Source organism: Callorhinchus milii, unplaced genomic scaffold (assembly GCF_018977255.1).
Source record: "Callorhinchus milii isolate IMCB2004 unplaced genomic scaffold, IMCB_Cmil_1.0 Scaffold3, whole genome shotgun sequence".
Taxonomy (NCBI): Eukaryota; Metazoa; Chordata; class Chondrichthyes; order Chimaeriformes; family Callorhinchidae; genus Callorhinchus; species Callorhinchus milii.
In genome coordinates, this window is record NW_024704744.1 from 91,965,414 (window position 1) to 91,978,991 (window position 13,578).

Here is a 13,578-nt window from a genome sequence, read left to right on the forward strand (position 1 = left end):
CAGTGAGAGCAGTGCAGTGTGGAGCAGAGCAGTGCAGTGAGGGCACACAGTGCAGTGTGGAGCAGTGCAGTGAGAGCAGTGCAGTGTGGAGCACACAGTGCAGTGTGGAGCAGAGCACAGTGCAGTGTGGAGCAGTGCAGTGAGAGCAGTGCAGTGTGGAGCACACAGTGCAGTGTGGAGCAGTGAGAGCACACAGTGCAGTGAGAGCACACAGTGCAGTGAGGGCACACAGTGAGACATGTCTCCCAGGGCTCTCTCAGGCTGTGTTCCTCTGTTCGTGGCTCTGGTTTTGCTGCTCACGTTGAGGGCTCAGGTATGTAAACCAACACTTTTGAGTTTGTTTGTCCTGTTTTTCCTCCTCCTCCTCCTCCTCCCTCCTGGACTAATAACCTCTCTCTCTCTCTCTCTATATATATATATGTTTTCTCTCTCTCTCTCCTGTTTGCTGTTGAGTATTGTTTTATTTTCTGATGTTCCTTTTCGCTTTGCAAAAACTTTTTTTTTCTTCCCCCCCAAAAAAAAAACTTTTTGCCCAGTTTTTTTTTAAGTGAGTGAGTTCTAAACCCTGAGCAGATTTTGTGTGTGTGTGTGTGTGTGTGAGTGAGTGTGTGTGTGTGAGAGAGAGAGAGAGAGAGAGAGAATGGCGAAGGAAGGAAAGAAAGAAAAAGGAAAGGAGAGAGTGAGTGTGTGAGAGAGAGAGAGGAGGGGAGAGAGAGAGAGAGATATTAAAACTAATAGTTACTATGTGGGAGTTGTGGCTCTGAACCACAGGATTGTGAGTTTTTTTGCTGGTGCCTTGAAAGAAAGCAAAAGCAATTGCAAACTGGAGCCAAAGTAGCTGTAAAGCCTGGGCTCATTATCCTAAAATGCACAATAATAAGTGCAAGTTTGCTGTCACTATTTTTTTTGGGGGTGAAGTGGATTAATCTTAATTCTTATCATTGCAAGATTTTTTTTAATTGATTGCAGTTAATGTTGCTCTTCCTGACCACACTATACTCTCTCAATCTCTCTCTCTCTCACACACACACACACACACACACACTCTAGGGTTTAGTTTTATTTTAAGATATTATTCCATTTAGTATTCTCCACCCCAACCTCCCCCCTCCCCCCCCCTCCCCAAAAACTCTCCATAAGTTATTTTCCTCTCCTCTCTCTCCCCTCCTCTCTGTGTATCTCACAATGCTGGAAACTATACAGTGGTATTTATTATTCCAGTTAGTATTCCACACAAACTTTTAAAGTTGTTCTCTCTCTCTCTCTCTCTCTCTTAAGGCAAGTGGTAGGTTTGCAAAATGATGATTTTTTTAAAAAAAACTAAAATGACAGTGTCTGTTCCACAGACACACAGTGATTCACTGTGACTGACTGTAAATTGTAGTTTTGCAATGCTGCTATTTATTCCAGTTACTCTGCTAATTCAGTTACTTTCTATGCCCCTTTTTCTCTCTCTCTCTCTCTCTCCCCCTCCCTCCCTTTCTCTCTCACTGGGAGATGCAGATTTTTGCATTCATATAGTTGACTGTAATTCCAGTCACTGCTTAACACCCTGAGGCTGTGTTTGTGTCTCACTGAGGAACTGGGAGTTTTATATTTATAATCTGCATTTTTGTTATTGTTAATCCTTGCGTTTGATATGGTGTCTTATTCCTATTCCTGGGGTTCACTTGCACAGTCTGGGCAGCCACTCCAGCGCAGCGCTGGGGGGTGAGTATTGCACTGTCGGAGGTGCTGTCCTTCGATTAACCAAGATCCCATCTGTGCCTGTCCAGGAGGATGTTAACGATGTCGCGGCGCTGTAGGAAAAGAGAAGAGAGTTTTTCTCTCGCTCTCTCTTGGTGTCCTGGCCAATAATCCCTCAAATACAATTGGTCACTCACTCCATGGCTGTTTGCGGGACACTGCTGTACGCAAATTGGCTGGCGGGTTTCGGTCACGAAATAACGGTCACTGCACTTTACAGTATACCTCGTGAAGCGCTTTGAGACGCCTTGACGATGTGATACGGCGCTGTGTTAAATGCAAAGATTGTTATGAAGTTCCTGTCTCAATTGCTGGGAGTTTTATATTTGCCGTGTTATTCCAGGTTAGCCCACACCTGGTAGTGAGTCCACTATTGCTGGTAGTGAGTGTTTTTTTAGCGCCGTTCTGAATCATTTGATCGTGCGATTGTTATTAATTATGATGTAATTAGTTTAGATCACTCCATCGAGATCATTTCTGAATGGTTTTCAGTGATGGTCAGCCAGACTAATAAAACTGCCATGTTGCAATATATATATATTACGTATGTTTCTTTTCTTAGTTTGTTTGAACTTCTTAAAATACAATAAAACTCGCATAAGTTTGATCTGTACAAATCGTATCTTCGCCTCAGTCGCACATCTGCCCCAAAACCCCGTTAAATTCTATGAAAGTTTGACATAACTCATACTTTGCATAAGTCATATCAAACGTATGGTCCCAACTGATATGACTTCTGTGAGGTTTACTGTAGCTCCTTTTTGCAGGAGGTTGATATTTTGTTCACCAGGTATTTGGGTGGAGTCCTGTAACACTTGCTTAGAGCACCTGCTTTGCCAGCGAGAGGAACCTGGGTTCGATTCCCGGGCAGGCGAAAACATTAGGCAAGTTTCCTTACTCCACACGCCTCCGTTTATCCAGCAGTAAGTAGGAACCTGTTGTTAATCGATTGGCGGATCGCTTTACCGGGGGTAATAAATAATCCCTTCAAAAAATTTTTTTTAAAAATATTAATTTGGTCGCTCAATCCACGACTGTTTGTGGGGATGCTGTTGTGCCCAATCGGCTGCCACGTCTCACCCACAAAAATATACAGTCGCTTCACTTACAGAATAATCCTCGCTGACGTGATAAGGTGCTGTATCAAATGCAAGTAGTATTATTATTATTATATTTGTCAACCCATTTCTGTATGAACAGTCTCAGTTATTAATTATTATGTATGATGGTTTGGACGACAGTGGTCGGAGGCATCGGGACAGTTCGAGCTGGAGATAAACTTCATGCAGAACATTAATGGCGAGCTGCAGAACGGGAACTGCTGTGAGGGAAGTAGCCGTAACCACCAAGACCGCAAGTGTGTGCGGGCGCAGTGTGACACCTTCTTCAAGGTGTGCCTGAAGGAGTACCAGTCCAGGGTCTCGCCCGGGGGTCCGTGCAGCTTCGGAGCCGCCTTCACCCCCGTGATCGGGGGCAACACCTTCAACCTGCGGGCCAGCCCCCACCCAGAGCGTCGCAGAATAGTCCTTCCCTTCAGCTTCGCATGGCCGGTCAGTGCTTCTCTACACATCCCCAAGTATTCTCTACTCTCCCCCATACCCCCCCCATACTCTTTCTGCTCTACCCGCCCCTCCCTCCCAATACTCTCTACCCCCCAGTACTCGCTCTCCGCTCTACCCCCCAAATACTCTCGCTTTCTGTTCTACCCCCCATGTAATCTCTTAACCTCTATCCTCGCACCCCCCCCTCCCCGCGACCTCCAACAGCGTCTTGGGACGTCCTCCTCACTGAAAGGTGCTATACATATGTAATTTTGTATTGTAAATGCTTTCTCTCTCTATCCCCCCAAATTTGACCCCAAGATTTTTTCTACTTCCTAAATGTTTTCTGTACTCCCCCAGAAATCCTCTGTGCCTTTTCCCCGAATGTGGACCCTCATCTCAAAAAAATGTTCTCTCTTCCTCTCCACATCACACTGTCGCCCCAGTCCCCAAAAGTTCACCATCCCCACAAACCCCACAGAAACTTTCTCTCTACCCCCCTCCCCCTAAAAAAAATCTACCCCACTCCCAGCAAAAAACAAACTGCCCCATCATTCTATTTACTTAACAGCCCCCTCCCACTTCCCCATTTTACTCCCCTCCCTCCCCCTCCGCCTCCCCCTCCGCCTCCCCCTCCGCCTCCCCCTCCGCCTCCCCCTCTGCCTCCCTCTCCCCCTCCGGCTCCCCCTCCGCCTCCCCCTTTGCCTCCCTCTCCCCCTCCGGCTCCCCTCCCTCTCCCCCTCCGCCTCCCTCTTACCCCCCCCCTTTCTCCACTACTGGTTGGAGTTGAAGTTGTTGTTAAATGATGAACCAGTTGCTGCTCTTCAGTTTAGCCTGTGTGTGAGCGCACCTGCACACGCGTGTCTCTGTGTGTGAGCGCACCTGCACACGCGTGTCTCTGTGTGTGAGCGCACCTGCACACGCGTGTCTCTGTGTGTGCGCGCACCTGCACACGCGTGTCTCTGTGTGTGAGCGCACCTGCACACGCGTGTCTCTGTGTGTGCGCGCACCTGCACACGCGTGTCTCTGTGTGTGCGCGCACCTGCACACGCGTGTCTCTGTGTGTGCACGCACCTGCACACACGTGTCTCTGTGTGTGCGCGCACCTGCACACGCGTGTCTCTGTGTGTGCGCGCACCTGCACACGCGTGTCTCTGTGTGGGTGCGCACGTGAGCGTCTCTGTGTGTGTGTTTGCGTCCTGCCAACCTGTCTGCCTGTCTGGCTGCCTGTCTGGCTGCCTCTCTGGGTGCCTGCCTGCCTGTCTGGGTGCCTGCCTGCCTGCCTCCCTGCCTGTCTGGGTGCCTGTCTGGGTGCCTGCCTGCCTGCCTGTCTGTCTGGGTGCCTGCCTGCCTGTCTGTCTGGCTGCCTGCCTGCCTATCTGGGTGGCTGCCTGCCTGTCTATCTGGGTGGCTGCCTGCTTGCCTGTCTGGGTGCCTGTCTGTGTGCCTGCCTGGGTGCCTGCCTCCCTCCCTGTCTGTCTGGGTGCCTGCCTTGCCTGTCTGGGTGCCTGCCTTGCCTGTCTGGGTGCCTGCCTTGCCTGTCTGGGTGCCTGCCTGGGTGCCTGCCTGCCTGTCTGTCTGGGTGCCTGCCTGTCTGTCTGGGTGCCTGCCTGTCTGTCTGGGTGCCTGCCTGTCTGCCTGGGTGCCTGCCTGGGTGCCTGCCTGCCTGTCTGTCTGGGTGCCTGCCTGCCTGTCTGTCTGGGTGCCTGCCTGCCTGTCTGGGTGGCTGCCTGCCTGCCTATCTGGGTGGCTGCCTGCCTATCTGGGTGGCTGCCTGCTTGCCTGTCTGGGTGCCTGTCTGTGTGCCTGCCTGGGTGCCTGCCTCCCTCCCTGTCTGTCTGGGTGCCTGCCTTGCCTGTCTGGGTGCCTGCCTTGCCTGCCTGGGTGCCTGCCTTGCCTGTCTGGGTGCCTGCCTTGCCTGTCTGGGTGCCTGCCTTGCCTGTCTGGGTGCCTGCCTTGCCTGTCTGGGTGCCTGCCTTGCCTGTCTGGGTGCCTGCCTTGCCTGTCTGGGTGCCTGCCTTGCCTGTCTGGGTGCCTGCCTTGCCTGTCTGGGTGCCTGCCTTGCCTGTCTGGGTGCCTGTGTGTGGGCACACGCATGAACGCGTGTGTGCAGGCGTCTGTGGCTGTGCGATGTGTCTGCGTGTGTGCATGCGCGTGAGCACGTGTGCGTGGGTGTGTCTGTATGTGTGTGTGCGCATGAGCGCATGTGTCTGCATGCGTGTGTCTTTGTGCGGGTGTGAACATGTTTGTGCTGGTGTGAGCGCGTGTGTGCAGGTGTGAGCGAGAGTGTACATGTAAGCATATGTCTGTGTGTACGTGTGCATGCACGTGCTTGAGCGCGTGTTGTGTCCTGTGTCTGCGTGCGTGGGAGCACGCGTGTCTGTGAGCGCAGATGAACACGTGGGTGTGAGCTCGGGTGTCTGTTTGTGTGCGGGTGTGAGCTCGGGTGTCTGTCTGTGTGCGGGTGTGAGCGTGGGTGAATGTAGTTTTCGTCTGTGGGTATCTGTGTGAGCGTGGCTATGCGCGCCCACGCGTGTGTGAGCGTCCGCGCGGGTGTGTGTGAGCGTCCGTGCGGGTGTGTGTGAGCGAGTGAGTGCACAGGCCAGAAAAGGTAGAGTGTCAAAGACCCGGAATGGAGGAGGACGGTGAGAGTTGGTGCTATTTCGATGGTCTCGGAGGGAGCACTTTTTGATGCTGAACGATGTGGAATGTTGAGTCGTGGTGTGGCCACAGAGCTGTGTGTCTCTCACCCTCACCCGAGCTCTGTCCTCACCGCAGCTCAGACAGCGGCTGTGTCTGGCTTTTATAGTAATATAGTAATAATCCTCGCCGTTTGATGTAGCGCCTTATCACATCTTTGAGACGTTTCAAAGCGCTTCACAGAATGTACAGTGAAATGAGAAGTGGTGGTGACTTGTTGAGTAATCAGGAGTTTACTGCAAAAACTGTGTGTGTATTTTATTTTAATTTTTGCAAATTTAAGCAAACTCTTTAAATAAACGTGTTCGGAATGGAGAAATGGGACAAATTGGGACGGTGGTTTGTGTGGTGGGGGATGGAGAAGGAAGGAAGGGAGAGAGAGAGAGAAACAACAAATTAGATTTACACAGTGTCTTTCACGACGGGAGGATGTCCCAAGGAGCTGGACAGTCAGGGATTTGCACCCGAGCTGGAGGTAACATAAAATAATAATAAATATTATTTATAATAAATAATAATAATAATCCTTGCATTTGATACAGCGCCTTTTCACATCTTCGAGACGTCTCAAAACGCCTCACAGGATCTATTGTAAAGTGAATTGACTGGATATTTTGTGGGCGAAACACGACAGCCAATTGCGCACCGCAGTGCCCCACAAACAGCCGTAGAATGAGTGACCAAATTATTATTGTCTTGAGAGGGATTATTAGCCCTGGAATCAGGTTCCTGCTTACTGCTAGGTAAACCGAGGCGTGTGTGTGTGGAGTATGGAAACTTGCCCAACGTTTCGCCCTGCCCGGGAATCAAACCCACGTCCTCTCGCTTGCAAGGCGAGCGCTCTAACCACTGAGCTACAGGACTCCACTGTATTGGGTGGGATCAGGAGGGAGGGTGTTGGGGGGGATGGGGGGGTGGTAGGAAGGCCATGTTAATTAAGAGGACCCGAGTGAGTTGAAACAGGATTGTTGTGATGCCTGACTGGTGGTCGGACCCTCTCAAAGGAGAGGATTATGCGGGCTGTCGCAACCAGACAAAAGCTGAATGCTATAGGACTGAGAGACGCTGGGGTGCAAAGAGCTAAGTGTTTCACTATATTTCATTTATATATTTCAATTTAAAAAGAAGAGAGCCCCTGACCTTGGGAAGGTCTGGCCTGGCACCTGTTAGCACTGCTCCCTCAATCGCTCGCTCTGCTTTGACTACTTTGGGTTTGATTCCCGGGCAGGGCAAGTTTCCTTAATCCACACACCTCTGTTTGCCCAGCAGTAAGCAGGAACCCGATTGTCAGTTGATTGGTTTTCTGAGGGTAATAATTCCTTCAAAAAAAAATAATTCGGTCACCTCAATCCACGACTGTTTGTGGGACACCGCTGTGCACAATTGGCTGCCGTGTTTCGCCCACAAAATATACAGTCAACTCACTTGACAGTATATCCTGTGAAGCGCTTTGAGACGTCTCAACGACGTGATCAGGTTCTGTATCAAATGCAAGGATTATTACTGTCGAGTGTAGTGACTGTGTATTCTGAGGATGAAGGCAGCAGCCAGTTTGTACATCGCAACGTCACAAACAGCTGTGAAGTGAATGACTGATTTTACCTGGGGGATTTTTGGCCATGAGTGTGTGTGTGTGTGTGTGTGTGTGAAAGAGAGAGGAAAAACTCCCTTCTCTTTATCAATAGCGTTGGAGGAATCTTAACTCTCAGTGGCTGAGATGTTGGGCGTGCACGCTGAGAGGCAAAGTGTTTTCAGGAATTGCTTTCACGCGTTCCGTTCCGATGTGTTTGGCTGGAAAATGGGTGTGCCCATGCCAGGCTGTGACTTTATTAAACATGGGACGGTTGATTGACTGGCTGGGTTGCTGAGGCAAGCAACAAGGAACAGGCCTGTGCAGAGGAACATCTTAGAAAAACACAGCTGCACCTGTAGAGATTCTTACTGCCATTTAACTCTGGTCTCCCCCTGGCTCACATACTGTGTGTGTGTCAGCCTGGCTCAGTCAAGGTGTGTGTGTGTGTGTCAGTCTGGCTTAGTCAAGGTGTGTGTCAGTCTGGGTTAGTCAAGGTGTGTGTGTGTGTGTGTGAGCCTGCTTCAGTCAAGGTGGTGTGGGTGTCAGCCTGGCTCAGTCACTGTGTGTGTCAGCCTGGCTCAGTCACTGTGTGTGTGTCAGTGGCTCAGTCACTGTGTGTGTGTCAGCCTGGCTCAGTCACTGTGTGTGTGTCAGTGGCTCAGTCACCGTGTGTGTCAGCCTGGCTCAGTCACTGTGTGTGTGTCAGTGGCTCAGTCACTCTGTGTGTGTGTGTGTGTGTGTGTGTGTGTGTGTCAGCCTGGCTCAGTTAAGGTGTGTGGGTGTCAGTCCGGCTCAGGCAAGCTGTGTATGGGTGTCTCAGTCAAGGTGTGTGTGTGTGTCAGCTTGGCTCCGTCAAGGTGTGTACGTGTGTCATCCTGGCTCCGTCAAGGTGTGTGTGGGTGTCAGCCTGGTTCGGTCAAGGGACGTGTGTGTGTGTCAGCCTGGCTCAGTCAAGGTGTGTGTGTGTGTCAGCCTGGCTCAGTCACTGTGTGTGTGTGTGTGTCAGCCTGGCTCAGTCAAGGTGTGTGTGTATGTCAGCCTGGCTCAGTCACTGTGTGTGTGTCAGCCTGGCTCAGTCACTGTGTGTGTGTGTGTGTGTCAGCCTGGCTCAGTCACTGTGTGTGTGTGTGTCAGCCTGGCTCAGTCACTGTGTGTGTGTCAGCCTGGCTCAGTCACTGTGTGTGTGTCAGCCTGGCTCAGTCACTGTGTGTGTGTCAGCCTGGCTCAGTCACTGTGTGTGTGTGTGTCAGCCTGGCTCAGTCACTGTGTGTGTGTGTGTCAGCCTGGCTCAGTCACTGTGTGTGTGTCAGCCTGGCTCAGTCACTGTGTGTGTGTCAGCCTGGCTCAGTCACCGTGTGTGTGTCAGCCTGGCTCAGTCACTGTGTGTGTGTCAGTCTGGCTCAGTCACTGTGTGTGTGTCAGCCTGGCTCAGTCACTGTGTGTGTGTCAGCCTGGCTCAGTCACCGTGTGTGTGTCAGCCTGGCTCAGTCACTGTGTGTGTCAGCCTGGCTCAGTCACTGTGTGTGTGTCAGCCTGGCTCAGTCACTGTGTGTGTGTCAGCCTGGCTCAGTCAATGTGTGTGTCAGCCTGGCTCAGTCACTGTGTGTGTGTGTCAGCCTGGCTCAGTCACTGTGTGTGTGTCAGCCTGGCTCAGTCACTGTGTGTGTGTCAGTCTGGCTCAGTCACTGTGTGTGTGTGTCAGCCTGGCTCAGTCACTGTGTGTGTGTCAGTCTGGCTCAGTCACTGTGTGTGTCAGCCTGGCTCAGTCACTGTGTGTGTGTCAGTCTGGCTCAGTCACTGTGTGTGTCAGCCTGGCTCAGTCACTGTGTGTGTGTGTTAGTTTGTTCAGATGGACAGTAAAGATCCCACGGCACTTATAATAGTAATAATAATAATCCTTGCATTTGATATAGCTCTTTATCATGTCGTAGAGACTTCTCAAAGTGCTTCACAGAATATACTGTAAAGTGGAGTTACTGTGTATTTTGTGGGTAAAACTCAGCAGCCAATTTGCTCACAGCAATGTCCAACAAACAGCCATTAAGCAGGTGACCAATTTTATTTGCGGGATTATCGGCCAGGACACCGGGGGAGAGAGAAACTCCCTTCTCTTTTCCAACAGCGCCGCGGGATCTTTAACATCCACCTGAACAGGCGCAGACGGGAGCTCAGTTTAACGTCTCATCCGAAGGACGGCAACTCTGACAATGCAGCGCTCCCTCCCCCCAGCACTGCGCTGCAGCCTCAGCCTGGACTGTGTGATTCCAAGGCCCACTTTGTGGCTTGAATGCACATCCTTATGACTGTTGGAAAAGAGTAGTTTTCTTTTCTCTCTCTCTCTCTCGGTGTCCTGGCTGACAATCCCCCAGATAAAATTAGTCACTCACTCCATGACTGTTTGTGGGACATTGCTGCATGCAAATTGGCTGCCGTGTTCGCCTACAAGATTCACACAGCTTTGAGACGTCCCCTGGGCATGAAAGGCGCTGTATCAAATGTGAGGATTAGTATTGTTATTGCAATCATAAAAGTGGAGTTAGATCAGTGAACGGCTTTGCCTTTCTAAAGGGTTTGATGCTCCGTGCGATTTGGCACTGTTTCTAATATAATAATAATCATTGCATTTGAAATCACCTCACTGTGGCGTCTCCCAAGTATTTCACAGGATAAACTCTGAAGTTAAAGTGTTTGTTTTTATACGCTCCAAGATGAGGAAGCACTGTGTTGTAGGAGGTGCCGTCCCTCGGATGAGATGTTAAGCCGAGGTCCTGCTTTGTGCCTGTTAGGTGGACGTTAAAGATCCCGCCGTGCTATTTGCCAGCGTTTGCTCCATCCTTCCCTCCCTTTGTCCTCCACTTTCCAGGTCTCGAGCCTTTTGAAAGAGGTGGACAACATTTTAAATGGGATTGAAAAAGTAAACCCAGATCATTACTTTCGGTGCACCGACACAGTAGAACAAGAGGACACAGGGTTAGAGCTGTAAAGGGGCAATTTCAGGACAGACACCAGGAAGTGTTTCTTTACCCAGAGGGTAATTAACGACTGGAAGAGGTTACCAGGAAGGGGGATTGAGGCCAGGACACTGGGACTCATTTAAAAAGCAGCTGGATGCTGTGATGGGGGGACTTTAGGGTGGGTTTTCTGGAGGGAGAAGATCAGATAGGCCAAAGGATCTTCTTCACCTGAACCCATTGTGTGATCTATAACCCATCGTATCAAATTTGCTGGGTGGGGAGAGGGGGCTCTGAGAAGCAGTCATTTCCCTACTAAATTCATTTTTAGATATTAATTGGTATAGTAATGAACTGAGGCCTCCTCACTTGCATCCTGTACCTTAGTGGTTAGAGCACTCGCCTCGCAAGCGGGAGGACTTGGGTTTGATTCCTGGACAGGGCGAAACCTTAGGCAAGTTTCCTTACTCCACACACCTCTATTTACCTAGCAGTAAGTAGGAACCCTGTTGTTAATCAATTGACAGATTACTTTTCCAGGGGTGGTAATCCCTTCAATAAAAATAATAATTAGGTCACTCAATCCACGATTGCTTGTGGGATGCTGCTGTGCGAAATTGGCTGCTGGGTTTTGCCCACAAAATACAGTCACTCCACTTTTATACAATATATTCTGTGAAGCGCTTCAAGACGTCTTGAGGCGTTATATCAACTGCAAGAATTATTATTATTATCTACTTGAACCTTAATCAAGAAATGGGACTTTAAAACTCTTGTTTTGTAAATAAAATTGTCAGCAAAAAAATGAATAACTTTTGTTTTAAGTATAAACCCGTGATCCCATCCTGTTTGTACTCCCTCTAGTTTTGTCTGGATGTGGGTTTTTTTCCCGTGGTTTAATTTAGAAAAAATGCCAATGTGGTGTTGTACATTGATGGGCTGTGTGATCAAAACAGCGATCGACAAGATAATGGAATCTTTATTCAAGTGGCAAGGCTGGTTTGTGAGATTGGGTTGGTTTGTGTTCAGGCTGTTGTGTTTCGATTGACTTTTTTTCCGAGGTGTGTTTAAAACTACCCTTTTTTGTGCGAGAAATGGAAAGCACGAGGGAAGTGATCCTCTCTCTCTCTGTATTTGATGTTGGAACCTTGAGTGGTTCTGCTTCGCTTGGCAAGGAAATGGCTCTTCTGGAGTTTATTGGGGAATTGGAACGTTAAACCAGAAATCCCACAGCTATTTCCATCACACAGACAGAGGGAGAGAGCGAGAGAGAAAGGGGACAGAGAGAAGAGAGACAGACGGATAGAGAGAAAGTGATGCAGAGAGAGTTGAAGATAGATAGATGAAGGGAGAGAGGGGACAAAGAGAACGAGACAGAGAGAGAGAGCGCGAAAGACTGAGAGAGAAGTTTTGGCAGACGGACAGAGAGAGACAACTTTCCTGTTGTAGTTTCTCTTCTCTGTCTCTCTCTTTCCCTCTGTCTCTCTCTCTCTGTTAACCTTGGATGTCGATTTTTGTTTTTAAATTCAAACATAATTTGTGGAGACAGATTAATTAATTTGAAAGTTTGTTTGCCCGAGTGTTGTGCGAGTCTGTCCTTTCACGTGACTTTACAGGCGGGGCAGTGAGGAAGGAGCCTGTGTTCTGTAAAGTGTAGTGACTGTGTGTTTTTGTAGGTGAACAAGGCAGCCAATTTTCCCACAGCAAAGTTCCATAAACAGCTGTAAGGATTGTCGGCCAGAACACCAGGAGAGGGAAACTCCCTTCTCTTTTCCAATATCGCCGCGGGATCTTTAACCTGATCTTGAACAGCCTCAGGCGGGGCCTCAGTTTAACGTCTCATCTGATGGACGGCACCTCTGACAATGCAGGGCTCCCCCCCCCCCCCCCCCCCCGGCACTCGAGCGTCACCCTGGACTGTCGGGGCTTGAACTCACAACCTCCTGGCTCAGGTTGACACAAACAGTGACTGAGCCAGGCTGACAAACACAAACATGCCATTCGTAAAACTGTTTTACGTGGCTGTGAGCCGTCTAACTGTAGAGGGGGGGTGGGGGAGCGCTGCCATGAGATGGAGTGGGATAATATTGCTGTCTAAACACGGGGTTGTTGTGCCTTTGTGGCTGGGGATTGTACCCGGATCGTAGCCTGGTGTCAGGTCTGCTCTCATTGCTTGGCTGGCAGTGTGGTATTGTAGCCATTAACCTTACACCTTGTGAAACTGGGGGCGTTTTAATAGATTTATCAATGGCAATGCTCCCCTCTGAGCTGAGCTGAGCTTTGTGCTGCCAAAGATCCTGCCAAACCCTCATTCCCTCCCAGCTTGTAACTGTATCCCCGCCCTGAGAGATACTCCATGGGGTGGCCAAATGTAGTTAGGTCCTTGTTAACATAAGTGTCTATGTGTTTCCGTCTCTGTCTGTGTGAGTGTGTACATACGTTTTGGGGGACGAGACTCTGTGTGTGTGTGTGTGTGTGTGTGTGTGTGTGTGTGTCTCTCTCTCTCTCTCCGGCTGTGTGTGTGTGTATATCGCTCCTGCCCTTTACCAGTCTGTATATCAGTCGGTGTCCCCAGTGTTAACAGTATATATATGCACACACACACAGGCCGGGGGATTGCTAATATTAACGGGAACAATAGCGCAGGCACACTGACTGTGTGAGGATTACACAACAGAATGGAGCTCTCCAGAAAGCTAATTCGCCACAAGCAACAGGAAGCGAGTGGTGGCAGTGGACTCAGCAATCTGAGCTGTAGACAAACCCGCACTTGGTATAAACGCAACCTCAGCACATTGTACATTCACAGGACAACCATCATCCTCCCCGCTGCCAGCCCCCCCCTCCCCGCTGCCAGGGCAGCCCCCCCTCCCCGCTGCCAGCCCCCCCCTCCCGCTGCCAGCCCCAGCCCAAACTCCCGGTGACTGTCTTGAGGTGTGTGTTTGTGTATGTGTGTGTATGTATGTTTGTTTGCTGTGTGTGTGGGGGGGTGGGGGCAGAGGGCTGTGTGCAGTATAAGATTGTTAATAATAATCCTTACATTGGATAGCATTCGCGTCAGGAGGAC

The 13,578-nt window shown here is 50.1% G+C and overlaps 1 protein-coding gene across 1 annotated transcript in view; it reads left to right on the forward strand.

Moving 5' to 3' along the window:
- The first annotated feature begins 203 nt into the window (after window positions 1-203).
- The window catches only part of jag1b (jagged canonical Notch ligand 1b), a 45,171-nt gene continuing 31,796 nt past the window's right edge, over window positions 204-13,578 (forward strand). The window contains exons 1-2 of the mRNA XM_042333163.1: window positions 204-313; window positions 2,988-3,296. Of these exons, the coding sequence (XP_042189097.1) occupies window positions 239-313; window positions 2,988-3,296 (384 nt within the window). The 5' untranslated portion in view covers window positions 204-238. The remainder of the gene's footprint in view (window positions 314-2,987; window positions 3,297-13,578) is intronic.